This window comes from Peromyscus eremicus, chromosome 13 (assembly GCF_949786415.1).
Source record: "Peromyscus eremicus chromosome 13, PerEre_H2_v1, whole genome shotgun sequence".
Taxonomy (NCBI): domain Eukaryota; kingdom Metazoa; phylum Chordata; class Mammalia; order Rodentia; family Cricetidae; genus Peromyscus; species Peromyscus eremicus.
In genome coordinates, this window is record NC_081429.1 from 61,495,809 (window position 1) to 61,512,994 (window position 17,186).

At 40.1% G+C, this 17,186-nt stretch overlaps 1 protein-coding gene across 1 annotated transcript in view; it reads right to left on the reverse strand.

Moving 5' to 3' along the window:
- Pms1 (PMS1 homolog 1, mismatch repair system component) overlaps positions 1-17,186 on the reverse strand; it is an 81,713-nt gene that overhangs the window by 51,450 nt on the left and 13,077 nt on the right. The window contains exons 3-4 of the mRNA XM_059278333.1: positions 15,776-15,958; positions 8,751-8,853 (exon numbers count right to left, since the gene is read on the reverse strand). Coding sequence (XP_059134316.1) covers positions 8,751-8,853; positions 15,776-15,958 — 286 coding nt within the window. The remainder of the gene's footprint in view (positions 1-8,750; positions 8,854-15,775; positions 15,959-17,186) is intronic.

Consider the following 17,186-nt stretch of genomic DNA (forward strand, 5'->3'; position numbering starts at 1 on the left):
TACCTAAAACATCACCTAGTTATCTTGTTTAACTTACCTCATCTTCAAAAGCAAACATTCAGAACAGAGCAATTAGTCAGGTGTGGTGAAACATTCCTGTCATCCAAGCAAGGAGGAAGCTGAATAGGGTTAGAGGACTGTGGCAAGTACAAGGCCAGCCTAGACTACATTGTGGGTTGGTCTTGAAAAACCCAAACCAGTGGTTTACCTATCTGCTTTTGCGCCAGTACTGCACTGTTGTCTGTCCCCAGCGCTCTACAGGACAATCTGAAGACAGGCACTGTGAGACCTCCAACACTGGCTTGTTTGTTTTTTTCTCAGGACTGATGTGGCCACTCAGGGTCTTCTGTGCATTGATATGAACTTTCTAGCTTTGTGACCAACGTCAATGGAATTCTAGTGGGGACTACACTGGGTCTGCAGAAGCATGTTTGCTTTTTTAATTTTTATTTTATACGTATGGGTGTTTTGACTGCGTGGATGTCTGTGTCCCTTATAACCAGAGTTAGGGAAGGTTGAGAGCTGTGATGTGGATACTGGGTAGGAACCGAACCTGGATCCTCTGGAAGAACAGACAGTACTCTTAAAAATGGAGCCCTCTCTCCAGCTCTTGGTGTTTTAAAAAGTACTGGATACCATCTATTTCATCTATTTCAGACTTATCTTAGCCTCATTTAACTTTCGGAGACGAGGTCTTAATAAATTACCCAAGCTGGCCTTGAACTCACTGTATGGAACAGAAGCCTTGAATTGTGATCCTTCTGCCCCAGGCTCCCAAACAGCTGGGACTGCACACCTGTGCCACCAGGCCTAACAGCTGGGACTGCACACCTGTGCCACCAGGTCTAACAGCTGGGACTGCACACCTGAACTCGGACTGGGGAACTCTCGCAAGGCCCCACTCCTAGATGGGCAATCAATGGTCGTTAAGAGGGAGCCTCGGTCTTCCCCAGGGATGAGTCCCATGATGGATTATCTAAACCTAATTGGTCAGCCTTAAACATACATAAATGAGCAACATTAAATGGTCTCAGAGGTGGAGACACACACACACACAAAGGTCATGAAGTTGAGAAGGGAAGTCACAAGAGGAGTTGGAGGAGTGGAAATGATGTAAATATAGTACTCATATATGAAATTCTCAAACAAAATAATAAATATTTTAAAAAGGAAAAAATTTGATAGACAAAGAATCTTAAAAGCTAATGTGATAATTAAATAGATTAGTGACATAAAGCGATATATGAAGGAATAGCTTAGGGCTTGATGTTTTCAACACTTATTGATAACACAAGTTAACTGGAAAAATTGGGGGAGGGTGAAGGATAACGCACACAGGGTCCTTCATAACCTGGGCCATTTCCCTTCCTACCAATCTCCTTTCTTGTATTCCTCTAGCACATATGATTTATTTCTATCTCAGTCTTTGTAAATGTTCTTTCCCCAAACCCATGTACACTAACTCCACTATCAACTTTCATATCACAGTCTAAATATCACATGCTTATAGAATCTTCTCAAATAGCCTACTAAAGGATGCTTCTTCCAAATGTTTATTTCTTCTTGCAAATGATCACTGTTTAAAACACCTTTCCCCTGCCTTCTATCTGATCCCTGGCTTCATCTTAACCTGGCTGGGTCTCCACAGCAGCGCTGGCTTCACTTGGTTTCATTAGGGATCACACTGTCAGGTGTTGTTTGTGGAGGACTCCAACACTGCTACATGCTGCCTGGCCTCCTGTGATGGCTGGTCTTGGTTGTCAACTCAACTACATATGGACTGACTAAAACCAAACATCTGAGTACATCGAGTGGATTTTTTTCTTCACTGAATTTCCTATTTGAAGTAGGAAAACTCATCATAAATTTGTGTCTTTTGAGACAGGAAGATCAACTTTAAATCTGGACCACACCTTCTGATGGGAACCAATATGAAGGAGGCTCTTGCTCTTTGCCTGCCTGCACTCACTCTCAAGGGCACTTTCATTCCTTCACTGGTATAAGAGCCTACTTCTTCAGGATTCTGGCGTGTGCTGAAGACTAGCTGAAAAATCCAGCCTGCTGGACTAAACTGCAAAATACTTGGATTTTATATCAGGAGATATCAACTCTGGAAATACTCAGACCATAATCTCTAAGCCACTCTAATAAATCTCATACATATATCCTATGAGTTCCGTTTTTCTGGAAAACTCCAACGAATACACCTCCCAAGAAATATGGGAGATGCTTCTGTGACCCTTGTAACTCCTCCATCCAACATGTTTAAAAACCAGCATCATGGGGGCTGCCAAGATTCTACCAGCACAAGCTGTCCCTGGGCCACCCAAGAACACAGCCATTGCAGTTGTTTAGTGCCTTGCCAACTGGGCTTGGATAGTCAGAGTGAGCAAGGGCCCTAGGCCTCTTCTAAAAAGCCCTGGGAAGCCTTTAAGATGAACTTCATTTGCTGCCTTGTTAGTTTCTTAGTCTTTCCTGGGCTGCTGGTCTTTTAGTTAGTGCTAACCTTCCTAGTAAGCATGCCATTCTAGGCCAAAACATTCAATATAGTGTTTTTCTGGCCACACTGCAAGGTGTACAATTCTTTTTCCCTCTCCTATTGTTACCATTTCTCAGTGTAAATACAGATAAACGTTGCCACTGCCTGAAATCTGTGTTCCCTTCAGTTTTCCTCTGCCATATAAACTGTTGACCACCTTTAAACTCAACTCTCCACAGAATCTCAGGGCATGGGAATAAGGAAACCAAATTTTTGGCCAGTGTATTACACAGATGGTATTAAATTCAACTGCCAATAGAGAATCACATCTGAAACAACACGATCACCATCTTTACTGTATGTACTCTGTTTTTCTTAGTATTGACTTCTAATTACATGTATGTGTGTGTCTGTGGATGGACAGATGCAGGTGAGTGCAGGTGCTTGAGGCCAGAGAAAGGCACTGGATCCTTGGAGCAGTTGTGAGTACCATGTGGGTGCTGACAACTCAGGTCCTCTGCAGGAGCAGTAAATAATCTTAACTGCTGAACCATCTAGATTTCTATCAGCATTCTGGTTTTCATTCCTCGAAGACCACTTACAACATTCTAGACTTTGTCTAGCACAATCCTCCAAATGTTTCAAAACTCCTCAGAACCAATTCTAAAACTTTTTGCTTGCCAGGCATAGTGATGGTGATTACCCTGTCTCTCATCACCAACTTTCTGGGATAGGGGTTTTCTATGACCATAACAACATGTGTAAGCCAACCAACTTAGAAAGATTAAAACTTGACTTTAACTCTTCAATGGAGATTTTAGTCCACGGACAGCTGGTCCAGGGGTTCTGGACTTGTGGAGAGCTGTGCATCTTGGTGCACGTGTCTTGGCACCTAGGAAGCAAAGCGAGATGATGACGGGATGGGAAAGGGCATGCCTCTAATGACTGGAAGACCTCTTACTAGTGAACAAGTCTTTTAACAGGGAGACATTCAAGATCTTAACTATGTCACCTTTCTAGTGAATTATTTGGATATAGCAGTTTTATACTTCTAGAATTTTCATTTGGTTCTTCCATACTTTCCACTTAGCATACAAACTCTCAACTGTTTTTAATGGTATAGGATTTTCTTCAAAAAATTTAGTTAGAGCGTTCTTTCTAGAAGTTCTCATCTGTTAATACAAATATCTGGCTCATCTCTGATTTGCTGTACTTTCTAATGGTATGGCTCTTAATTTTCCTTCTTCATGTCCTTTAACACTTTTATTTTATTTGCATATAGAAGAACCACGTTTGCTGAAGATGATAGTATTTTCACCAAGGGAAACCCTGTGTACCTGTCAAACAGGGGTAGCAATCTGGGCTGCAGCTAAGTCACCCCGGGCTTAACGATGGAATCAGGTCCTCTTCCTCCAGCAACTCTGAAAGCTCTTTGTGTAGTCAGTCTCACTTCTCCACTGCCCAGTCAGCCAAGGTCCTGAGATTCAGTGTGCAGGTGAATGAGCTCTAATGAGGGTCACACACGCCAGCCTGTCAGCTCAGTGCACAGGAGGCCACGGGAAGTTCTGGTGGTTTTCCCCAGTGTTACTCATGACTCTATCTACGGCAGGTTGCCACGTACACATCCAGTCTCAGTTAGTCATGCCAGCAGCAGTGATTATCAGTTACGTCTTGTCCAGGAAGGGGTAGTCTTCTCTTAAACTTGGTTCATTTAAGGTTTTCTAAGACATATTTCTTCAGTAAATTTATCCCGTTATGGCCATAGAGAAATGGTCTATTCTCCACACGTCATTCTCCCGCTGAAAGGTCACACTCCTGTGCCTTCTTCCCCTAACCCATCAGCTTCACACTTGAATGTCACTGTCTCTGAAAAATCTCACTGACCATCCTCTAGGTGTTCAGCAGTTTCATTTTACTGTCATTACTTATTTACTCATCTGTTTCCTACTAATCCTTGATTCCTAAATATCAACGTACGGACATTATTACAATGTGAGCAGGACGGAGGAAGGCAGGCGGACAGAAATCAATGCCCCCAGATATGCAAGTTTATGAAAACAAAGTATTATTTGTTGACTTTTAAATATATATTATGCTCTAAATACCACATTATACCTAACCTACAGATTCATAAATTACTTTTCCATCTTAAAAAGGCCCAAGTAAATTAAGAGTCACAAGTAATAAAAAAAAAATTATATGTTTTAATACAACTTACCACTTGGCAGTGGTGGCTCATGCCTTTAACCCCAGCACTTGGGAGGCAGAGGCAGGTAGATCTCTGTGAGTTTGAGGCCAGTCTGGACAGTCTAGGACAGCCAGGGTTACACAAAGAAACCCTATATCAAAAAAATTAATAAAAAATAAATAGATAAATAAAAATCTTACAGATGAAAATAATTTTTTTAATTTCAAATGAAATGTTTGAATTTGAATGTTGAAATGTCCTTAAAAACAAAGGTGCCAAGTAATACTGGCTAACAGGGAGGAGGCTCCAGTGCACTATTGTACTTTACAAGACAACGGCTTGGCTCGCTGACTTTAGCACATTCTTCAGACACCAGAATTAAACTTCAGCCCCGCAATGTGCTCCATTATAGTTTTATATGACCCTATGTTATGCCACTTAGGATGGCAGCTACTTGTACTTCTAATGTAAAGGTGGGTGCTGAATTGTCAGAAAGTATTCTAAACTAATGAACCAAGTTCCACTGTTCTGTTAAGAAAAACAAAATTGCAGTCCATGTACACAATTCCACAGAGCAGTGATCTACAGCAAGGGTCTCTCACGGCATGGAACGGAATACTCTTTTTAAAAGCATTTGTTCTGGAGCATCAGCTAGAAGCATAAAACTAGGGGAACATAAAGAGACGACAACCGCCGGGCGGTGGTGGCACACGCCTTTAATCTCAGCACTCGGGAGGCAGAGCCAGGCGGATCTCTGTGAGTTCGAGGCCAGCCTGGGCTACCACCTGGGCTACCAAGTGAGTTCCAGGAGAGGCGCAAAGCTACACAGAGAAACCCTGTCTCGAAAAAACCAAAAAAAAAAAAAAAAAAAAAAAAAAGAGACGACAACCACAGATAACTCAGTCACCCTTGAAAGTAAGACTTGAAAAGCTGGAGAGTTAAAGGAAGGCAGGGATAGCGGCTGGAGAGACGGTCCATGTTAACACTGAAAAGTGACTATTTCCTGCATTCCTTCACGTCTGTGTGCCCATCCTTTTAAAATTAGCCAATTGTTAAAGACTGTAGGTGGCCCTGGTAAATAGAGAGAAGAAGATGCAGTCACCACCTGCCTTAGAACAAAACCAAGTGCACTTCCTGTCTGTGTGACTGCTCTAAGTGCACTTCCTGCTGGTGTGACTGCTCTAAGTGCACTTCTTCCTGCTGGTGTGACTGCTCTAAGTGCACTTCTTCCTGCTGGTGTGACTGCTCTAAGTGCACTTCCTGTCTGTGTGACTGCTCTAAGTGCACTTCCTGCCGGTGTGACTGCTCTAAGTGCACTTCCTGTCTGTGTGACTGCTCTAAGTGCACTTCCTGTCTGTGTGACTGCTCTAAGTGCACTTCCTGCTGGTGTGACTGCTCTAAGTGCACTTCCTGCTGGTGTGACTGCTCTAAGTGCACTTCCTGCCGGTGTGCTTGCTTGATTTCCGTGTTTAGTGCACCCTCCTGATCAAAAGTACAGTTCCGCCTTCCAAAGGGGACCGGGGGACTGTACTGGTCTTGCAGAGGACCAGAGTTGAGGTGCCAGCACCCACATCAGGTGGCTCACAACTCCTGTAACTTAACTACAGCTCTGGCCAATCAGACAGCCTCTCCTGGGCCCTGCAGGAACCCATAAAAAAGTGGGAGACATTTATACATACAGACACACACATACAGGCACCCACAATTAAAAATAAATATTTTTTTTAAAGAAAAGAAAGAAAACCAGGTATAATGTTTAAGAGTGTAATGAAGAGATGGGAAGAGCAACTATGATAACATTTATTAAAAGAATAATCACTTTAAATGGCTACAACAATCCATAAAACAAGTATCTGTACCCAAAGGCAGAAAAGGCATTTTCAGTAAACCACTTTTAAATAGGTACAACTTTTCCAGTGTCTAATTGAGATTTTATTGGAGGTTGTCCCTATACCTACATGTGCCATCTGCAGGTGCCATCTGACCAGATGATATGAAGAATAACTGCTAAGGGCATTCACGTCACAGCAGAGATTAATCTACAAGAACCTTAAATGCACAGGTATAAAGTAGGATGGTTGAACTGTAGTTTTATCTTACATAGAAAACATTTAAATGGAAGCTAATGACAGCTGGTGAAATATGAGTCTGCGATTCAGTCGCTCACAAACCATCAACACGAAGCAATGTAACTGCAAGAGCACTTTTATTATGCACAGAGTTGTATAATTTGTCTATGTAAAACAATCTGAAATTAAGACTTTTGGGTTTTTTTGCTGCTGTTAACTAAGCAATCAAGTATAGTTAGGTGGAAAAAGTGAGTTACAAAAAGTCATACTGATTTTGTAACTATTGACCTTTCAAGTGTGCTGTTTCTTGAGTTATGAAATAAGCTAATGAAAATAAGATGTATTTACTGACTACAAAACTTCCTTAACACGCACACCCAATTTTACTTACTGAAGGTAGAAGACTGACGTCAGTAGAAAAAGAAAAATCAACCAGTAAAAGGGCAAAGATCAGATGGAGTCCTCACTTAAAGGATTGTTATTTCATAGTTCCCATGGAGATGAACACAGAAAAGCATGAGAAGTATGAGTGATACAGAGCCACTGGCCACCCAGATCAGATCGGCAACCACTGAGATAAAAATAAATACTTTTAAGTTTTATAAGGTGACTGGGTTACTTCACAGCACTCACTAGGAGGCACTCAATGCCGTCCAGTGGTTTCCTAACATGAACTTGTAAGATCTAGGCTCAGAGGGTTTCTAAAGAGGGAACATATTTAAAAAGTAAAATAAAATTAGACTTAATTTTTTTAACATATATTGAAAAGATAATCTATTATTTAAACTAAAATATATAATTTTTATTATATATCAAACAGTAGTGATTATAGATGAGTTCATTGTTATTGACTATGAACAAGTGAGGTGTAAATGAGTGTGTTTTCTTAGAATTTCCTATTAAGGCCGGGCAGTGGTGGCACACGCCTTTAATCCTAGCACGCAGGAGGCAGAGGCAGGTGAATCTCTTTGAGTTCAAGGCCAGCCTGGTCTACAAAGTGAGTGAAAAACAAAAACAAAAACAAAAACAAAAACAAAAAATTTCCTATTACTCCTTTTTTCCTCTGTGGCTACAAAAATATAAATTCCTAATGAGCAAAAGTAATCACAAACTATGCTGACAATTTCCAAAATTATGGGCAGAGTAAGAGGACTTACCAGAACTAAGAAAGTAAATTACATAAAGACTGAAGTCATTATTTTAAAAGTAAATACAGTAATTTAACATTAGAACGGGAGGGATGAAACCACAAAAAATATAGTACTTTGATCAATTAAAACATGGAGCCACAAAGTTAAACTAAAATCAACAATCTCGATGGGAGGGAGGGACAACAGCAAATACCCCACAAGTCCCTCAGAGCCAGGGAGTCTCTGGACTCCATTCTCAAGAGCAGCCACCTTTGAATCATCTCAACTGTGACCATCCATTCTGGGAAAAAGGGGATTTTGTGAACTCAGACTAAAGAGACCATTTTCTACCTTAGAATTAGTTTTTAGAAAACTTACAAATACCAAGTAAAATTACTTACAGATGTGTACAAAACAATACAGAATAATAGGAACAATGGCTGGTAATTCTTTATCTTAGAATAACAACACAGAGTGAAGAATCGGACGGGTGTCAGATCGGGCTGTGGTGGAGCTGAACAGTGATATTTACCTCCATGAGGCCGATGTAGACGTTCCCACTAATACGTATGTTGTCAACTTATTTCATCAGAGTATCTCTGGGTTACAGTTCATCACAACATTTTAGGAGCTTCAGTCAAATCCTCTCCGTCATCTGTACAGACGGCACAGGTGGCCCACAGCAAGACAACTGCTGTTACTGCAGGTCACTCAGCCACCCAGCCCCAACTTGCTCCTCTTTGGGATGACTCTGCTTGCTTCAAAGATAACCAGACTTTATCAAGACCAACCCAAAACACCGAGTCAATTCTAGACAAAATTCTTTTTGAAAAAAAAATTATAATAGTTGAGACAGGAAAGAATGTTTAAAGCTACTCACTTACCTTGACCAAGATGTGAAGGCTTCTGAGAAAGTATGTGGCCACTGCCATCTAAAACATACTGGGTGCTAAAGTCATCATCAGCTGTCCTTGTTGTGACTACCACCTGGAAACAACAAACCAAAGAACTTCCTTCAGACTAACAGATGACCCCTCTCTCCCTCCTTTCTTAATCTTTTTTTTCCTTTGACACGGAATCTTGCTAGGTAGTTTAGACTAGTCTCAAACTCAAGATTTACATGCCTCTTTCTGAGTGCTGGGATCACAGGAATGTATCACTGCAGCCCACCAAAGCAATCACTAGTCTATGGCAATGAAGACAATTGTCACAGAGCTGGCTTGGTAAGCAATGTCTACAGCTCTAGAATTTGGGAGTCTAAGGCAGGAGAACTGCTGAGTTCCAGACCAGGTTGGGATACAGAGTGGAGACCCAGTCTCAGAAGAACAAAGCAAAACAAACAAAAAAATTATCACTTATTAAGTTAATATTGAAGAAGATATTACTTGGTAATTCTTTTTTAAAGATTTATTTTATTTTAATTAAGTGAATGTGTGTGTACGTGCAGGTGTGTGTGTGTGTGCATGTGTGTGATTATGAACACATGTGTGCAGGTTCCTTAGGAGGCCAGAGGCTTCAGATCCCCTGGAGATGAAGTTAGCAGGGGGCTGTGAACCTCCAGGTGGGTGCTGGAACTGAACTCAGGTTCTCCAGAAGAACAGTACACAATCTTAACTATTAAGCTGTGGCTCCAGTCCCTTGCTTGCTAAATTACTTTGAATACTTAACTGGTAGTAATTTTTGGAGTTATACTTTGAAACAGAATAGCCTGTGGTTTGTTTGTTTGTTTTTCAAGACAGGGTTTCTCTGTGTAGCCCTGGCTCTCTTGGAACTGGCTTTGTAGACCAGGCTGGCTTCTGTCTCCCGAGTACTGGGACTAAAGGCGTGAGCCACAGGGCTGCCTGTGATTTTTTTTTTTTATGTTGCAAATGAATTAATGTTTGAGCATTTTGATTAAAATACAAACCAGTATACTTCAAACGGCCATTTGTATGTAAGATTCACAAATGTAAAAGAAAATACTTTGATTGTACCAAGAGGATCTGTGTTTTAATAATTTCCATAAATTTTATGGACAAATGAATAACTGTTTAGTAATCATTTCCTTCTCCTTATGTATTTGATACAAAACAACAAATTTGTACTTCAATTTATAGTTTCAAATAGTAAAATTCAAAATATATACACAAATATCTACGGATATTTTTCTTAAATTCAAATTTAAAACTCAGTGTTTAAGTATAAATTTTTCATCAACTAAAAAAGTCAGCATTAAGCATATGAGCACAGGAGAGCACCAAAATATCTCCTTATGATGTCAGATGTGGAAATGGAAATTTAAGAATTCTGTACTTTTTTGAACTACCCATATCTCACATCCTGTTTACCAACCTGGCAGGAAACACAGCCTTGATGAAAAGAAAATGAAAAATAGACAAAAAGCAATGGTGAAGAGTAGGGATACTGTCAGGAAAGCAAGATGGACTGAGAGAGCAGTCCTGTGATAAGCAGTGGTAACCCACAATTAGGAGTCATCTCTCCTGGCTCTCCTTGGACCAGCATAATAGAACCTACAAAAATCCAGCTGCATTGCTGGGGCTGCTCTAGGTCCATTAGGGTCTGTATGTGATGGTTCTATCACCTGTCCTCAGTAGATTTATTGGTGGCATATGCTCTGTGGAGCACATGGGCACCATGTGTTGGTACCAGTGTATCACTGACACCATCATCACCACCATAGCCCCATCACACCTCACTTCATCTCTCTCTCTCTCTCTCTCTCTCTCTCTCTCTCTCTCTCTCTCTCTTTCTCTCTCTCTGGTATCATAGATAGATGCTAGATTGATAAATAAATAGATGATAGAGAGAGAGCTTTTTTAGTTTGAAGAACTAGTGGAGACTACTAGATCTGAAATGTTTATCCAACTTTTACTAGGGATACTTGGTGTGATAACTGTTAAAAAAATGGAAACAAAGGACTGTTACCTAAGACAAAAGATATGTGCTTCTGTGTATCCCAACTGTTCCACTTTGCTCAAAATCCATTCTATAGGTTGATGATGCGTAACTTTAATCCTGACCTTCCCTGTCACGTCCGCCCCAAGTCTACAACAGCCAGTGCATTATTGGTTTTGTTTACCCAAAACAAAAGGACAGTAAGTGGTAGAGATTTTTTTCTGTTTTATTATTCCACAATTGCCCCTTTAAAAATAATTCTCCATTTAAACAACTGCTTCTCCAAAATGCCAAGGTCAATTGAATTCTATTTCTATTCTCCAAAGAGCTGGCCATCTGATGTAACGCTGTGTCACTGAGCAAAGGCAGCCCTGGGACTCGGAGTTCCAGTACAAACCCTGCCAGTGGCTTCTAGATGCTCCTGAAAAAATGATCACACTCATCTCCAGGGAGGGTGATGATAAGATGAAGATGCTAATGCTTTAAAAGGTTACATGAGACTTTGCTTTACCCACTTCTAAGCCTCTTCTGTGACAATAATGTGTCTATGCTTTAAACATATCAGTGAACAGTAAATACACAACAACCAAGACAAAGCTACCGTTTAGAGGAAGGAAGCAGGGTTTTGGTGCTCGGGATATTAACACTTATGTTAAACTGAAAACAGCACACCATGGTTTCCAACAATAAAATTCATGAATGTCAGTTTATAGGGCACTATGAAAATTTGTTCATATGGAAGATGCTCTGTGAGACATGGTAAGACAGTGAAGAAAACACATACAATCATGTTTTACAAATTCATGAAATACAGCGTTTTTCAGAGGAAGGAATTGGATTTCAAGGGTTCATTTCATCATGTGACCCTATGTCCCGGGCAGGAAACCTCTTCTCGGACAGGCACAGGTTCACAACGCATTAGCTGTGCAGCAGAAGCCCGTGACTGGACTAACTCCATAATCAGGAGTGTCTCTCATAGCACACACAATCACTGGTGATTCTTACCAGAGACACTGAGCAGCTGTGGAAGAGAGTGAGTTCAGTGATGTCAAGATTTTAAGTCAACAACTTTTAGAATTCTTCAGAGGACCCTGAAGATTGTGTGCTCTGTTATTACAAGTGGGTCTAATTATAAAATTAACACTAAAAAGCATTTAAACCCTATGTAAGCACAGTTTCCCCCCCCCGCAGGATTTAGATGACATGTAAACAAAATTACTCAGGAAACATCCTGGCAATCCAAATAAAAGTTTTCCTGACACCAATTCATTTAAGGCAATGGTGATAAACCTGATTGTTTTTTTTTACTGAGGGAGGTGGAGCTGGCTTTTTTATGGTTTCAAGACTTGAATCCACTGAGCTACACCACCGGTGTGGCCTGACTTCTGGATGAGTGAATGTCCGAGCATGGAAACATGAGTCTGGAAACTAAGAGAAAGCCTTCATGATTGAGGGGAAGTCCGAACTTCTGCCTGAACGACTAAAATGCCCTTCTCTTTCTGGAGGTTGACATGTCTGCCTGCCTGGCCATGCACAGACATACACTAATGAATGTCCTCTGATTTCCACACTTCTAGAAGCTTTGATGTGGGGAGGCCAGCAAGAGAAGAGCTGGCTGTACCCTCTTCAAAGCGGTTCTATTGTCTGTAATGAGACTACATTTAGGAAGCAGGATATTTCAACTGCTCCAGAAATCCCCAACCCTACTCGCCCTGAAGTTCTACCATCATGGTTGTGAACAACACAAGAAGCGCCTGATGCTGAAGAAAGCTGGTTTTATTAGCTTGCCATCAGTCTCACAGCGGAGGCTGCTTCTTGCCCCTTTACAGCTCTCCTAGCTTCTGAGTCTACCTCTCTAAGCATGGGGCTCATAAAACCCTAGAGATCCTGTGTTATCTCTCTACAGAATGACATGTAATGAATGGGACTCCTGAGAGTAATACCAACCCCACTGTAACACTCTAACAATCGTTCATGGATGACTAACAAATATGCATGCTACCAGAGGACAATGGCTATCAACTTGAAAGAACAAGACAAAAAACAATGAACTTGGCTACAGAATGAAGAACTCTGATGAAAATTAGGAGGAATTTGCCTATAAATGATGACAAAGTTTCAGAAAAGATTTCCCAACATGAGGAGTGTAGATAAACTTCCAAGTCTGCAGACTGGGCAGTAGGAATCTTAAAGCAGGGACCCTGGGCAGTGCACTAAGGTCCACAACATAAAATCAAGCCTAGTCATTTCATATCTAAAGACTCCATGACAAAACAATGCATGCTGAAAAGTCTGATCTGTATCAAGTTAAGAATAGGTAGAACTGACTTGTGCCAACTAGTCAGAAAGCAGTTATCTTTGAGGAATGTTAACCAGGATGGGCATAAAGAACCTTCTGAAACAATAGAAAATGCCTTTATTTTTATCTAGAGTATATATAAGACTTAACTGTTCTCTGCACACACAAATGTAAACACACATATATTCATGAAAGTTTATAATAGATTGTAAAGGGAGAGTCTTAAAGTTTTTAAGATAAATTAACACAGCATTGCAATATGTAAATTGTAATTGTTCAAAAGATTTAAAGTTTTCTATTATTGTGATACTTTGATAATTCCTTGGTAATTTTGATGAGTAAAATTATTTCAACTATTTGTACTTGAGGCCTTTTGAATATCTCAAAAATAAAAGACGAAAGTGATAAAGAGATGCGAATGTTGAGTGAACTTAATTAATCTAAGAAAAGAAACAAGCAAGCAAGATAGTAACCAACAGACAAGCAAAACTACCATCTGAAGTCAGATCCGCAGTGAAAAGGTGGGAAGTCACACTTAGACTAAGTACAGGGCTGCCACCTAGCAGGCAAAGCCGGTACGACCTCTGGAAGGTCGGACACATCTTCAGAAAACAGACACATCAAAACACATTTCCTGACAACATTCTCAAAATATAAAGTTTAAATCTTATCTGCTAGTTTAGACAGCAGCTAACTGATCAAATATTCATGCTCTAAAATAGCCAATCAAAGCTCAGCACTAGTCCTGAGAAGCCCTGAGGTCTCAAGTGCTTTTCTATTTTACCATTGTGCTTTCTGTACTCGCTCCAAAGCTGCAGGTTGCCACGTCCGTTCTCCAGAAGAAAGATGGGCAACTCCCAGTTGTACCCTCATTTACTCTTTTCTAAATAAAGCCAAGTGCTGAGTAAAAGAAAGGACAAAGCATGTGGTGTGTGAGGTTTTGGGTAGAGGTTCAGGAGTGCACTGAAGGATTTCCTCCTCCAATGAGCTCTGAGCATCTGGAGTCCAGGAAGGGAGACCTAGGCCTCTTTGTTTTAACAGCAGAATTTCCCACTGAAGCTTCATCACCTCTGCAATGTTTCTCTGGCCTACACAGACAGACAGACAGACAGACACAGACACAAACACAGACACACACATACATACACACACACACACACACACACACACACACACACACACACACACACACACACGAGAAGGAAAGACTACAGTGAATCTGGAGATACAACAATGCTGACACCAGGCTCCTAAACATACATCCAAAGACCAGAGAGGACAGGGCAGTATCTCACGTTCATGCCACTTTTCCTAAACACTAGGTTAAATACCATTACTTTCTGGCACTTGACCATTCTTACCTAAGTAGGGCCTTGCAGCCTTAGCACGAGTGAAATGGGGAAAACTTTAGTAATTAAAGGGACCCTCACAGTTACTGCCACCCTCACCAGCACACAGACACCTTCACACAATAACAGCCCCAACACCTACACAGTAACATAAAGGAGGCTAGTCAAGTCTTACAATCAAAAACCACCTAAGTAACAGGAACAAGAGACTGAGGTTACAGTAGTTATAAAATCTGTAGCCAAAGCAGTGCAAGACAATTGAGCGTGCCAGACACTGAAGCATGGGGTCTAAAGAAATTACAAGTGCCACCCAGCAGTCAGATGACTAAAGTTGCAGGATCCACTCTGGTCCTAGGTATCACATTGACAAGTCAATTCACAGCTGCACAACTCAATCTCATCACCTATATTTACCAAAGTGGGATTTCCACAGTGTGTTCCAGACTTAAAACACAAACTCAGTGGCATGCCTTTTAAGAAAAGGATCTCATGATTAAGCAGGTGCAGGAAAGTATATATACTATAGATTACCTTTAGAGTCGCAATCTTATTTTAGGATGGATAAAGGCTCTAAAAAGTGCTACAGTTAAATGTTAGACTTTTTAAATACAACCTGTCCAAGCTAATGGTCTACTAAACAACCTCCTCTAATGAATAATAATACCACAAAACACATGTTACTACTTCTCACAATACTAAAGACAAAATTATCATATGAAATACCAAGGCTACTTCACCAAGAGCTGTGATGGCAAGGACCTAAACAAGTCCCTGAATACCTGTGATCAGAGCATCCGTTTTCACAGCAACCAGAAGGTAGCAGCAACCAAGAATCCAACAGCAAATGAATGCATGAATAAAATGTACACACACTGATATATCTCACTGCTTTACCCAGGCTAGCCTCTCGGGCACTAGAATTACAGGAATAAACACACCTGGTTTAGGAAATCCTTTAACAACATAACAAACACAAACCTTGAAAAAATTATATGAAGTGCAATAAGCCAGCCACAAAAGGTCTAATGTTTCCACTTTTATAAGGTACCTGTGACATCAATTTAGAGATAGAAAGTAGAATGGTAGCTGCCAGACACAGGAGGAGAGAAAAGAAGAAAGGGGGCTTTTTTCAGTGGGTACTGAGTTGTAACTTGGGAAGACGAAAATAACCTAGAAATGGATAGTTGGTAAGTGTGTAATAATGTGAACAACGTACCTAACACCACTGAACTGTTGTTAAAAATTTAACTATATTTTACCACAAATTAAAAATAATAAAGCTAATCTGACAATGAATTGGTTTTCTCTCAATTCTAATATTTGATCATTATGAAATTAATAAAGTAGTCAACATAAATTTCCTTACCTCTGCAACATTACAAATTGACCCCAAGGCTTCACCCCGAAAACCATAGGTTGTCAGATTCTCCAGGTCTTCGTGACTGTTTATCTTCGAGGTGTAGTACTTCACTGCCATCACAGGTACATCCATAGCCTTGATGCCTTCACCATTGTCCCGAACCTCGATTTTGTCAAACCCATAGTTCTCCTATCGGAAGTTAGGAACACTTTCAGTTCATAAAAACATTACACTGCAATCAATTTAGAAGCGCAAATTAAACAATCTGGCTATTTGACACTTTAAAGGAAAGATAACACTATGCAAACAGGAGTTTCTATTCCTTAGCTCTGCTAATCCCCAGGTACGGTACAATGAGCAAGGTGCTTGTTTTCTCTGGACCTCGACTCAACTACAACACAAGGAGGCCAAGCTAATCTCCTGAGGGTTCTATGAACTTCTTTACTAGCACAGATATCTGTGGTCATTTATATTTCTACTTAAATTAAAAGTTCTGACAGAGCTTTTATGTACATCATCCCCCAAATGAAATAAAACACTACCACCAGCAAAAACCCACCTGCTCTACTCAGCAAGAATCCAGCAACCACTCTTATTTAGTCTGATTTTTTATCTAGTTTTTCCCTTGTTGCTTTCATAAAAAATTTTAAGTATTTAGTACCTTATAATTTTCTAAATTTTTCATTATAAATATCATCAAACAGAAAACTGTTGAGAAAATATATCTAACTTGATAATCTCTTTTAAATTTGAAAATTAAGAAAGCAAACTCCATTCATATCTTACTTCTACGATACTGAGCTGCACATATACAAGAGACCTTACTTTCTATGAACATCACATTCCAAACACAGTCACCAACTGTCATCAGCCTCGCTCTGAAAAGCTCTGCAGACATCACCACACTACAAAGGGAAAAATCTTCTGGGATTTATACTGACTCCATATTATACAATGATATCACACTTTCAATAACCTAAAATCATATAATACCTTGTCAGCATTTTTAAAAATAAACTATGCATACAAAGCATTGTCAGTAAATACCTAAGATTTCAGCTCTCATACAGCTCTCAATCTAAAACTAATCTGACATTCTGGAAACAGCATGTCTGCTACATTTTATTAAACAACAGACAAAAAACATCAACCAGAGAAATATAAATCTTGCAACATAAATAACTCCATGAATCTGAATATAATAAGAACACAAAAATTCCCATGAATGTTTAAAATAGTATCAGCTTATGTCCAGAATCAGAATAAAACAGGCCTAAGTATATATATCAGACCCAGTGAAGAAGTTTACTTAGAAATCCTATAAAGTAGATGAGTAGATATGACTAAGTACAGCATTAATTTACTTCTATAAGAATGTTTCCATTGTTTTGTTGACAGATGGAGGCAGATAAAGAGA